This window comes from Astatotilapia calliptera, chromosome 3 (genome assembly GCF_964374335.1).
Source record: "Astatotilapia calliptera chromosome 3, fAstCal68.1, whole genome shotgun sequence".
NCBI classification, from domain to species: Eukaryota; Metazoa; Chordata; class Actinopteri; order Cichliformes; family Cichlidae; genus Astatotilapia; species Astatotilapia calliptera.
In genome coordinates this window covers 84650514-84663028 of record NC_137424.1, presented here as the reverse complement: position 1 = coordinate 84663028, position 12515 = coordinate 84650514, and the positions used below count along the sequence as shown (strand labels likewise).

Here is a 12515-nt window from a genome sequence, read left to right as displayed (position 1 = left end):
GCCCCCCCATGACGTCAATGACAGAGTAAAATAGGTTCCAGACATTAGTCACATCTTGTACATCTTTAATGGCTATAAACAGACACAGAACTTCTCTTTTCTATAACAGCTTCCATACAAGGTAATAATCTTAAGCCCTCAGAGTATGAGGGCTGGTTATCGCCTCCAGTCATCTGTTACCAAGTAGAATAAAATGCAACAGGTTTGCAACAAGAAGCTGGAAACATTTGGGCCTCTGCTCAGGCCTATTCCTAGATTATATGTATTATATGTACTGTGAGCATGCATTGCAGTTATCCTTCTATGTTCTAGTTTCCCTCAGCATGGATCACCTGGACAGTCACGCCAGTGAAGCTTAAGACCCTTAATGACCTGAACATCAACTCAAAATAGGCACAGATATGCAACGTGTATGAAATACTTCTGACCGTACTTGTAATAAAAGTTAACATAATGGAAGGGTCCTCAAATGGACATCTTCAATCAACAACTGTAATGCAGTATCAATACTGTGAGAAATATTATTAGATGGAATAATGCTGTAAAGAATGTTATTAATGCAGGTATAATGATGCAGATTATATGGCAGCAATAAAAGAATTTCTGTATTTAGCAAAGGTCACGTATTAAAAAAACAGCTGATTGAAAAGCCTGGCTGAGTGATAACAGACAGGTTTCAATGTGTACACAAGGATCTCCACACAGAGCTACATGCATTCATATGGACTGAAATAAAAACAGTTTTACTGCAATGACAGCTCCATGAGGTAACTCCCATCCCAGCAACACAGCCACTGTGTTTAAGGTGGACTGGATGAAGAGTCGTCAGTAAGAACAGACAGATGAAGGTGATCGAATGCTCAGACATGTGAGATAAAGGCTGTGTACTTGTGCTGGTAGATGTCTGGGTCTGGGCTGGTTCTGATGTCCAGGTCGTCCCATAGACAGCAGCACCGCGTACCTCATCACTCCAATCCTGTTTGTAATCTGCAAGAAACCAGGAAGGCTCACTGCTCTGTGCAAGCAAATGTGTTTTTGAAAGGATTTCCTCAAACTACCAGTCTTTGCATCTCGTACGAGCACATCACACATTATCAGGAAATGATGCTTTTGTCTTCTCTGAAAGCTGTGATGCTGCTTGGAGACATAAGTACCAAAGTAACGTGTTCAGCAGCAGCAGCTCAGAGCTGGAAGTACAAGTGTGCAACATGTGGCCGGAGTGGGGACAGAGCTGAACACTAACCTCTGTTATGGTGGATAAATAATGCAGCTGCATCATTAAGGCTCCTCATGGCTGCACAATACATGCAGCAGCAAAGGACAATGATCCCAACTAGGAGGAGAGCCCAATACGGTATTCAGAAAGGCACAAATAACGTGGTTTTACGAAAAACTTATTTCGGACAAATACTTTAAAAAATATTTGTATTCTGGAACAAGAACAACGTTATGTCAAAAACCTTTATTTAAGCCGGAAGTGAAGGTTAGAAACTCTTTGTGAGAGTGTGTTGAAGTGACACAGGCAGTTTGAACTTCATGTCAACATGACTCCATCCTGTAGGACACGGTGGAGGCTCTTCAGGCTCTCTGCTCCACTCTGGTGTTCAGTGCTGAAGGTCGGAGCACAGGGACAGTTCAGGCTCCAGCAGTCTGCTGACGTTTGATGGAAATCAGGGCAACAAACTGCTCTTTTACTTTCCAAACACCAAAAAAGTCCAAGAAAGGGCCGTGGGTGGCAACGGGAGGTTTGTTTTAGAACGCACTTCTGACTCCATTGTTTAAAATCATATGCCGTTTATTTCGTGAAAAATTACAAACAGAAATCAGCCAAATAACTTCTTAAAACTTAAAATTAAACAAAAGTTAACTTAATTTGCTTTAACAACTTCAAAAGTGGTCAAAAAAATCATTTTCTAACCCTCCCGTCTTCCCTGACATTGGCAAACAAAAACCTCTCTACCACACCCATCCAGGGTGCTCTTAATCTCTTGATTAATGGGAGGGTCCATAAGCTAATAAACCAATCACTTTCCAAAAGCTTATCCAATAAAATTAATTACAAATTTACAGAACAAAACCAGGTCAGTATATTCTTACACCTTTAAAGAAAGAACAAAAATGAATACAAATTGCATTTTATAAACATTCAACAAAAATGGCCACAACATGCTCTACCAGGAGGAGGCGCTGCAGGACGTGTCAGGAAAATACAGGCTGGAGGTGAAGACTCTGTGGACTGATGAGACAAAAGCTTTCTGACAGCTTTGAGTCCTGTTACATCTGAAACTAACACAGCATCAATGAAAAGGAGCCAACAGTCACATATGGTGGTGGTAGTGTGATGGTCCCATGTGATGCACCATGGCAGCAACAATACAACAACAAATACACACACGTGACAAATGTACAGTAACAGATCACTAAGTGTCACGGCGCCGTGCGCATTAGTATGTTTGACTTAAGCTTAATAATCAGAATGATGCTCTGATCTCTTCTAATAAATGAAATCATACCTTTCTACTGAAACCTTTTCCTGAACCAGACCCTGCAGGATCCACCTGAGGGTCCCAGTCCTGGACCCTGTTTGTAACCAGGAGGATCCCAGGCCTGATTATTGCTGATGTGTTATAAATATTCTGGTTTTATTCTCATTAAATAAATATGTGTATAAATATGTGGACTCATGTTTCAGTCCTGGACGTTGAAGCTTGTTTGAAAGGACACAGATGGACCTTGTCTCCTTCTTTCCTTCCTTTTGTGTCCTCTGTGCTTCATCTGCTGCTCTTCACTCTGTTACTTTGGACTGATTTCACTCACACTTTGTTTCCATGGTTTCTGTGCGTCACGCTGACAGCACGTGAACAACACGACATGTTTGATCTCAAAGAAGGAGCAGCATCCTCTCTCCACCCTGTTTCTCCATCTTCTACAACACCTGATTCATTCCAGTTTCTCTGCTTTCACTTTGATTCCTGAGCGTCTGTGATGAACACACTATCAGCATCACTGACATGTTTCATCATTTAAAAACACTTCCTGTCACTGTGGTGGTTACAGTGACATCATGCAGTTTGTGCTTTGACCTCCAGAGGGCGACAAATCAGCACAGACAGAGAGCTCCATTCAAACTTTGCTGCCATTGTAACCCAGTGTTAATTTGGTTATCTGATATTGTGTGATATTCAGTATATATGTATATATCTATATTGGGTGTTATAAAATGTTCTTCAATGATTTTGAGTTTTTTTAATTGCTATTGGTTTGCGGCTGCTTTACGACAGTCGACTGTGGTAGTACATCCTAGCGGGAGGGGCTATGAGCTCACGTGGCTTGTAGCTGTGCCAGAGAGCAAGCTTGGGTGAGCTAGCTGGAACTTATTTTCCACCCTGATTTACCAATAAATTCTTTACAAATCCTACCATGTGGATTCATGGATTTTTTTTTCACATTCTGTCTCTCACAGTTGAAGTGTACCTCTGGTGCAAATTACTGACCTCTGTCATCATTTTAGGTGGGGGAACTTGCACAATCGGTGGCTGACTAAATACTTTTTTGCCCCACTGTATCTGTATTCTAGCTAAAGCACTTCTGGATGGATGCAAACTGCATTCTGTTGCCTTGTACTTGTGATGTGTGCAATGACAATAAAGTTGAATTCTATTCTGTTCAGATTCTGATGGCACAAAGTTCTGCTCATATCACGGCTCCATCTAGTGGCCTGATAGCAGAGCAGCTGATGGCAGCTTCCTCTGCCTCACACTGCTGTCTGACTGCATCCAGCTGACACTGAGATGAAGCAGGAAAGAAGCAGCTGATGTTTGGACAGCACACATGATGGACATCAGCTGATGTGCACATGAATGATTTGTGTTTCCTCTGCAGGTAGAAAGTGTGTGTGAGCTGAGCAGCATGGATCAGTGTGAGGACAGAGAGGAGGGAGCCCCTCCCTCTAAGAGAGCCAGAGAGAGCCAGACCAAAGCTCAGAGGTGAGACGACCATCTCTAACTGTCCATGACTCTTCTCCATGTCACAGCTCAGCACTCACATCACTGCTCCATCATTATTCACAGGGACCAGCCTGGACCTCCACCCAGCTCTGTGTCCTGTAAGAGTGACGTGTCGAATGGTCGCATCATTAATTTTAAAGGCCAGCCTGTGTCTGCTGCAGAGAGGTGAGCTGTTAGTAACGTAAAGTAACCTGTTTCTCTGTTTGGGATGATGAAGGTCTTCATCAGCTTCTGCAAATGAAAAACACATTTTTTTCTCTAACAGGATCAAAGGGAGACCTGCTGGACCTGGACCTGAACCTGGACCTCCACCCAGCTGTGTGTCCTGTAAGAGTGACATGTCGAATGGTCACATCGTTACTTTTAAAGGCCAGCCTGTGTCTGCTGCAGAGAGGTGAGCTGTTAGTAACATGAACTCTTTGCTGTCACTTTGGTGTCTGATTTAAATGAACTGTTTGATGTTTCCTGGTCTCTAATGAATGAGGAATTCCTTTATTCTATAAAACATTTAAAACTCTTGCTGCTCACAGTGGCACCATCAACAACACAGATGCATTTAATGTAAGGTACAGGTATCTGTTTAAAAACAAATAGCCCTGCACAGTGTAGATGACTGTGTTTACCTCTGGGTGGCGCTCTGTTCTTGCACTGCTAACACTAGTTCAGATGATCCTTCTGCTCATTCGCAGCCTTTAAACAAGTTTCTCTTTGGGATGATGAAGTTATTTTGAGTCTTCATCAGCTTCTGTGGCTCCAAATGGAAAAACACATTTTTCTTCTGTGACAGGATCAGTGGGAGACCTGCTGGACCTGGACCTGAACCTGGACCCAGCTGTGTGTCCTGTAAGAGTGACATGTCGAATGGTCACATCATTAATTTTAAAGGCCAGCCTGTGTCTGCTGCAGAGAGGTGAGCTGTTAGTAACGTAAAGTAACCTGTTTCTCTGTTTGGGATGATGAAGGTAATCTAAGTCTTCATCAGCTTCTGCAAAAACACATTTTTTTCTCTAACAGGATCAAAGGGAGACCTGCTGAACCTGGACCTGAACCTGGACCTCCACCCAGCTGTGTGTCCTGTAAGAGTGACATGTCGAATGGTCACATCATTAATTTTAAAGGCCAGCCTGTGTCTGCTGCAGAGAGGTGAGCTGTTAGTAACGTAAAGTAACCTGTTTCTCTGTTTGGGATGATGAAGGTAATCTAAGTCTTCATCAGCTTCTGCAAATGAAAAACACATTTTTTTCTCTAACAGGATCAAAGGGAGACCTGCTGGACCTGGACCCAGCTGTGTGTCCTGTAAGAGTGGCTGGTCTGAAGAGCGCTTCATTGATTTTAAAGGCCAGCCTGTGTCTGCTGCAGAGAGGTGAGCTGTTAGCAACATGAACTCTTTGCTGTCACTTTGGTGTCTTCCACCTGTCCTCCTCCTCTTGCTCCACACCTCCACTTTAGTGGTCACAGAGGGACTCGGAGCTGCTTCTGAATGATGGTGCCTGTGTTTCAGCAGACTGCTTAGCCTCAGCTCCAGAGTACAGAGCTGCTAACACTGCTTTTATTGACACTTTTAATCTGTTTGTGAAATCCTTTTTCCCACGAACCCACAGAGTCTGTCATCGTTTGCCTGATTTGTCATAACTAACTGCCCCTTCTTCACCCTGACCTGTCGTGTTTGGCTCTGCAGAACTAAAATACCAGCGTAAATCCTGCTGCTTTTACACACGTACTTACATAACGGTCAGCGATTCTTTGCGCACTCAGCCTCTCACATGTTTAAGCTTGCTGCGAGAGATTTCACTTGTCGCGTTTGAATAGTAAGCTAACGATTGATAAGACGATGTCAGAGGAATTGGTGCACAATTAATCTGTGACTCACCAATCAGTGCTGCTGCTCTCTACACACAGTTCGTGCGATTGCAAAGTGAAAGCAAAAAACAAGCGCAAATTCAAACGTGATTTCAATATGTCACATATTGACAGTGGCTCACCGATGACGTAATTACTCAGCTACATTTGTGAAAGAATGCAAAAGCATTGACATATCTTTCCTTAATATGACAGCCCGATTATGGAGTGCCAGGACTGCCATAATGAATTAATTAAATACACCAAGGCAAGGCAAGTTTATTTGTATAGCACAATTCAACAACAAGGTGATTCAAAGTGCTTTACAGAGACATTAGAAACAAGAACAAATAAAAAGCATGATTTACAATGATTAAAACAAGCAAATAAACTAACTAACTAATTAACAAACAAACAAACAGACGACAGTATATAAAATCAAAACAGATAAAATCAAAACAGTATATAAAATCAAAACAGATAAAATCAGAGATAAAATCAGTAGTTAAATGTAAGTTTTGAAATTTAAGCTTAAAAGTGTGGATTTGGTGCTTTATTCAAATGCAGCTGAGAACAGGTGAGTCTTCAACCTGGATTTAAATAAACTGAGTGTTTCAGCTGATCTGAGGCTTTTTGGGAGTTTGTTCCAGATATAAGGAGCTGTTAGGGAAAATATTCTAAAACACTTCTTCAGTAAAGACTCAGAGAAGAGAAACACACAGAGTTCTTGCTAGCAAGGGCAGTCTCAGAGACTCGCACTAAGAAACTGCCCCAATCTTTATTTATACTTCAGTAGGTGTGTGTGTGTGTGTGCGTGTGTTGATCAAAGGGTCATATAACATGAAAGCACAAAAGGTACATCCTTGGTCATAAAGAGGGTAGTCTCCCCCACCCTAGATGGCACGGTGAGGAAGTCCAGCAGTTAAAGCACTTAGACTAAAACAGACATAGCTACGTTAAAACAATAAAACAAGGTACGACCTCTCCCATGCTCCCAGGATGTGGGGGTGAACCAAGCCTGCTAAAATCACACATCCTGTCACTACACAATTGATTGGTTAAACATTTCCTAATACAAATAACTACAAACAGCATCCTACCATAAGCAAACTTATATCACTAAAAGATTATACTGACTACTAAATACTATTTTCCATTGACAGGAGCATAAAAGCTGAATGCAGCTTCTCCGTGTCTGGTTCTGACTCTGGGAACTGATAAAAGACCGGATCCAGATGACCTGAGGGATCTGGAAGGTTCATACTGGGTCAGGAGGTCATTGATGTATTTTGGTCCTAAACCATTCAGAGCTTTATAGACCAGCATCAGAACTTTAAAGTCTATCCTCTGACGGACAGGCAGCCAGTGTAAGGACCTCAGAGCTGGACTGATGTGGTCCACTTTTTTGGTCTTAGTGAGGACTCGAGCAGCAGAGTTCTGAATGAGCTGTAGTTGTCTGACTGATTTTTTAGGTAGACCTGTAAAGATGCTGTTACAGTAATCAAGCCTACTAAAGATGAATGCATGGACTAGTTTTTCCAGGTCCTGTTGAGACATCAGATCTTTTATCCTTGATATATTCTTGAGGTGATAGTAAGCTGACTTTGTTATTGTCTTAATGTGTTTTTCTAAGTTTAGGTCTGCATCCATCACTACACCCAAATTTCTCGCCTGGTTTGTGGTTTTTAGATGTATAGATTGAAGTTCTCTGGTGACCTGTAATCGTTTTTCTTTGGCGCCAAAGACTATTACCTCAGTTTTGTTTTTGTTTAGCTGGAGAAAATTGTGGCACAACCAGTCATTGATTTCCTCAATGCATTTACCAAGAGCCTGTACAGGGCCTCGGTCTCCTGGTGACATTGTGATATATATTTGTGTGTCATCTGCATAGCTGTGATAGTTTATTTTGTTGTTCTTTATAATCTGTGCCAGTGGGAGCATGTAGATGTTAAACAGAAGGGGTCCCAAGATGGAACCTTGGGGAACTCCACATGTGATACTTGTCTGCTCAGATGTGAAGTTACCTATTGATACAAAGTATTTCCTGTTTTCTACGTATGTTTTGAACCAGTTTAGTACAGTTCCTGAAAGACCTGTCCAGTTCTCCAGTCGTTTGAGTAATATGTTGTGGTCAACTGTATCAAATGCTGCACTGAGATCCAGTAAAACTAGGACTGACATTTTTCCACTGTCTGTATTCAGACATATGTCATTAAACACTTTGGTCAGAGCGGTTTCAGTGCTGTGGTTCTGTCTAAAACCTGACTGGAAGGCATCGTAGCAATTATTCTGTTTTAAGAAGTAACTGAGCTGTTGAGAAACTGCTTTTTCAATGATCTTACTTAAAAATGGGAGATTTGAGATCGGCCTGTAGTTGTTCATTTGTGTCTTGTCAAGATTGTCCTTTTTCAGTATAGGTTTGATTACAGCAGTTTTTAGTGATTCTGGAAACACACCTGATAATAAAGAAAAGTTGACGATCTGTAACAGGTCTGACTCTAAAGTCTTTGAGACCTTTTTGAAAAAACTTGTTGGCAGGACATCTAAACAGCAGGAGGAGGAGTTCAGTTGACCTAAGATGTCCTCCAGGTCTTTGCTGTTAATCGGGTGAAACTGTTTCATGGTGTTTAAACAGTTTTTTGGTGGACACAGTACATATCCTGGATCTGCTGTTGATGTACCAATTGCTTGTCTAATTTTTTGGATTTTTTCTGTGAAGAATTTGGCAAAGTCATTGCAGGCCATGGTCGAATGAAGTTCAGCTGCCACTGACACAGGAGGGTTTGTTAGCCTGTCAACTGTAGAAAATAAGACCCGAGCATTATGGCTGTTTTTAGTGATGATGTCAGAGAAGTAGGACCTTCTTGCACTCCTCAGTTGTAAATTATAATTGTGAAGTTTCTCTTTATAAATGTCATAATGAACCTGGAGGTTTGTTTTTCTCCATCTGCGCTCAGCTTTCCTACACTCTCTTTTTTCATTTTTCACCAGTGTGGAGTTTCTCCATGGAGACTTTTTCCTTCCAGAGATAACCTTCACCTTAATGGGAGCAATAGTGTCCATTACATTTAACATGTTAGCATTGAAGCTATTGACGAGCTCATTGACTGACCCTCTGGACAGGTCAGGTGTTAATGGGAAGACCTGGTTAAAAATTGCACTACTGTGTTCAGTTATACACCGTTTTGTGATCACCGCTGTTGATATATTTGTGTGGGCTGAGATTTTACTTTCAAAGAAAACACAGTAATGATCAGACAGGCCCACATCAGACACAGTAACCTTTGAAATGCTCAGGCCTTTGGAGATCAGTAGGTCAAGAGTGTGTCCTCTATTATGTGTGGCCTCTGTTACATGCTGAGTCAGCCCAAAGTTGCCCAGAGTGTTACTCAGGTCTTTAGTCCCTTTGTCCTGAGGGTTGTCCACATGGATGTTAAAATCCCCAGCAATAATTACACAGTCAAAATCAACACAGATCACAGACAGCAGTTCACTGAGGTCATTAAAAAAGTCTGTGCAGTATTTGGGAGGCCTGTAAACATTAAGAAACACAACTTTGGATGGGGCCTTCAGCTGTAAAGCCACATATTCCAAAGACTGAAAACTTCCAGGAGATAGCTGCTTACATTGAAATGATTCATTAAATAAGACGGCAACCCCTCCTCCTCTCCTGCTCGCCCTGACCTCACTGATAAAACTGTAGTTAGGAGGGGTCGTCTCGATGAGAACAGCTCCACTGTTACTTTGGTCCAACCAAGTTTCAGTTAAAAACATAAAATCAAGGCTGTGCTCAGTGATTAAATCATTAATTAAAAATGTTTTCCCAGCTAAAGATCTAACGTTTAATAAAGCCAACTTAAGTGTTTTAGAGGTATTACTTGTCCCCTCGTGTTTGGGAGCAGTCTGTGGCACACAAGGTATGTTTACTATGTTTAAAGATCTTTTAGAGTGCAGCTCTCTGTGTTTTGACCAGGCCACATGTCTCCTGTCACCTAAAAGTACAGAAATTTTAAAACCTTCTAGTAAACAGGGTCCCAGCTTCTCCTGGGAAAAGTCACCACTGCCATAATCCTCGCAGCCCGGACCCTCCACACATCACACATCAGACTGTGGAGACAGGGCATGAAGAGGAACTAAGGGGGGCGAGGCTGGGCAATGTGACTTCGATTGCTCTGTTGAGGGTGGGGCTCGATGGCGAACCTTTGGCCGCTCTGGTGGGGGGTTTATGGGGGACAAAAAGGGATTGGGCCGGGGGGTGGATCTGAGCCCAGCATTGACCCGCTCCATCATCTCCTCAGTGAATTTCAGGTGTGGGGAGGAGGGAGAAAGGGAGGGGGAGGAGGGTGATGGCCTGTCAGGGGTTTGGGGACTGGGGAAGGTCGTGGTCCCTGGTCCTGGTCGTTGGTGTTGTTGAGAGAGTTGGAGGCAAATAGGGACCCCTCTTCTTGCCTCAGATGTCTCTCCTTTCTGAGGCTCTTCCTCAGATGCCATGGATGTCTCTCCTTTCTGAGGCTCTTCCCGGGTGGGGGCAGATGGAGCTCCTCCTCAAGGTTTCTGCTGGGCTTTGTCTGTTCTTGGAGTACTGTTTGTTCCTCTTTATGAGATAACTCCTCGTTTATCTCAGCCTTGGCACCAAGCACAGATGGATGACGTATGGAATAAAACAAGTTGGAGGTGAACAGTTTCACCCCTGACTTGTTAAAATTAAATCCATTTGCTTTGAACAGATGCCTGCGTTCCCAAAAAATATTAAAGTTGTTGATAAAATGCACCGAGTGGTCAGCACATGCTGATATAAGCCATTTATTCAGTGTAAACAACCTGCTGAATCTCTCGTCTCCTCCTCTGACCGGCGGTACAGGTCCACTGATGAATACAGCTGCATTCAGAGAGTTTACAGTATTTAGTAATCCAGTAAAGTCCCGTTTCAGAACCTCCGACTGTTGTTTGGACACATCGTTTGACCCTGTATGCAGAACAATGTTTGTCACAGTTGGATATTCATCTGCAATTTGAAGAATTCTCTCCTTCAGGTTGTTGACCATATCGTTAGGAAAGCAGAGGACTTTAGTGTTCTTACCGCACATCCTTTGTACATCCTTTACAGCAGAGTCACCCACAATCAGAGTTTCAGGCCTAGCCTTTAGCTTTCCCTGTGGCCTTTCACTTTTCAACAGATTTTCAGACCTTACTTCGCTGCTTTTAGATGGATGGTTGTCCGATATAGATCCAGGGTCCTTTGATAGTGACACCATTAAATAATTAATTTAATGTGGCAATAATTAATTAAAATTGGAATTAATTAATTAAATAAATAGTTATGACACATGTAATTAATTATTTAATGATATATTTATTTATTTCATTTTGGCAGTCCTGGCGCCTGGCTCTCATCATGAAATAATTTTATCTGTCAGCCTCACCCATCAAACTCAGGGGGCGGGGTTAACGCTGATCGAGTCAAAACCATTGCTTTGGCCTGGTGGCCATTGTTTCTAGCACACAACAACCGGCATGTGGAAGCTAACAGAACTGAGCTTTGAAAAACCCTGTTTGTGTGTTACCAAATACCGTTTTAATAGTTTTTTTTAGCCGAGAATGTAGCGGTTTAATCTTCATGTGTCTGGTCGGTTTGTCAAGATACAGCCTCTTTGCAAAAGTGTTTCGATGATTTCGGAGATGTCTGCCCAGTCTCACGGCAAAGCGTGGGATAGACCCGCTCGCCTCGCAAGCAATCCCACCGACAAAGCGCAGGCCCCGGTACACAGCTGTAGTAACCCCCGCTGACTTCTTTTACTGAGGTTATATTTATCGATGTTTTATTTCCTGATGTTCTTATGTGTCCTACGTGTTTCAGTCTGAATTATAACTAACATTAAAAACATGTTTAAGGAGGAGAGAGAGCAAATAAATCTGTTTAACATCTGATCTTTGGGTTTTTGTTCAGTAATCAGCGTGACCTGTGTACACCACGGAGCGAGGTCAGCATGTCCACGATATCCTCAGCTCCATGAGTTAACACAAAGTTTCCCAGCTGACTATCTAACTGCCAACTATTCCAGAGACGTGAAAATATACAGCATAAAAAACACAAACACATAGCAGTCTAACAACACTGTAGCAGAGATGAACCGTCAGTTTGTCGCAGATCAAAGTGGAATGAAAGTTGTAAATAAAACAGCGAAGTAAACGTGACCCGACAGACAGAACCTGAGTGAATGAAGTCCAGCGTTTAACCACTGAGAGCTAAAACTCAGCTGAGGTTTGAAAGCTGTGTGCCGGTGATTGGACATCAGCCGCTGATAAAGCTGTTCGCCTATAAAGTGCTCTGTAAGGAAACGAGCTCCAGCAGCTCTGCGCTCGGGGAAAACACTAGATTTACTTATCTTGTGCAGAAAAATGCGCTGACATTGCTTTATATCGAGCACCGGCTGCCCAGTTAAACTGTGACTATCACCAGGTAACTAGGCGTGTTTCTTGAATTAGCAGCAGGTGTTAAACAGCTGACAGATGAGGAGGAGGATGCATGCAGGTAAACTGAGGGTCTGCTGAGCTGATCGCTGGTTTCGTGAGAAAAATGTCAGCTCGTTCTTTATGTTACAGAAGCACAGAGACACAAGACCAGGCGGAAAGAGACGATTGTTCGGTGAAAATGAGAATCTGCGAATG

The 12515-nt window shown here is 42.5% G+C and overlaps 1 protein-coding gene across 1 annotated transcript in view; it reads left to right on the top strand.

Annotated features, from left to right (window-relative positions):
* Positions 1–3625: 3625 nt before the first annotated feature.
* LOC113029743 (NACHT, LRR and PYD domains-containing protein 12-like) overlaps positions 3626–12515 on the top strand; it is a 36568-nt gene continuing 27678 nt past the window's right edge. Inside the window, exons 1-6 of the mRNA XM_080299519.1 lie at positions 3626–3986; positions 4071–4172; positions 4273–4401; positions 4795–4917; positions 5022–5150; positions 5260–5370. Of these exons, the coding sequence (XP_080155645.1) occupies positions 3910–3986; positions 4071–4172; positions 4273–4401; positions 4795–4917; positions 5022–5150; positions 5260–5370 (671 nt within the window). The 5' untranslated portion in view covers positions 3626–3909. The remainder of the gene's footprint in view (positions 3987–4070; positions 4173–4272; positions 4402–4794; positions 4918–5021; positions 5151–5259; positions 5371–12515) is intronic.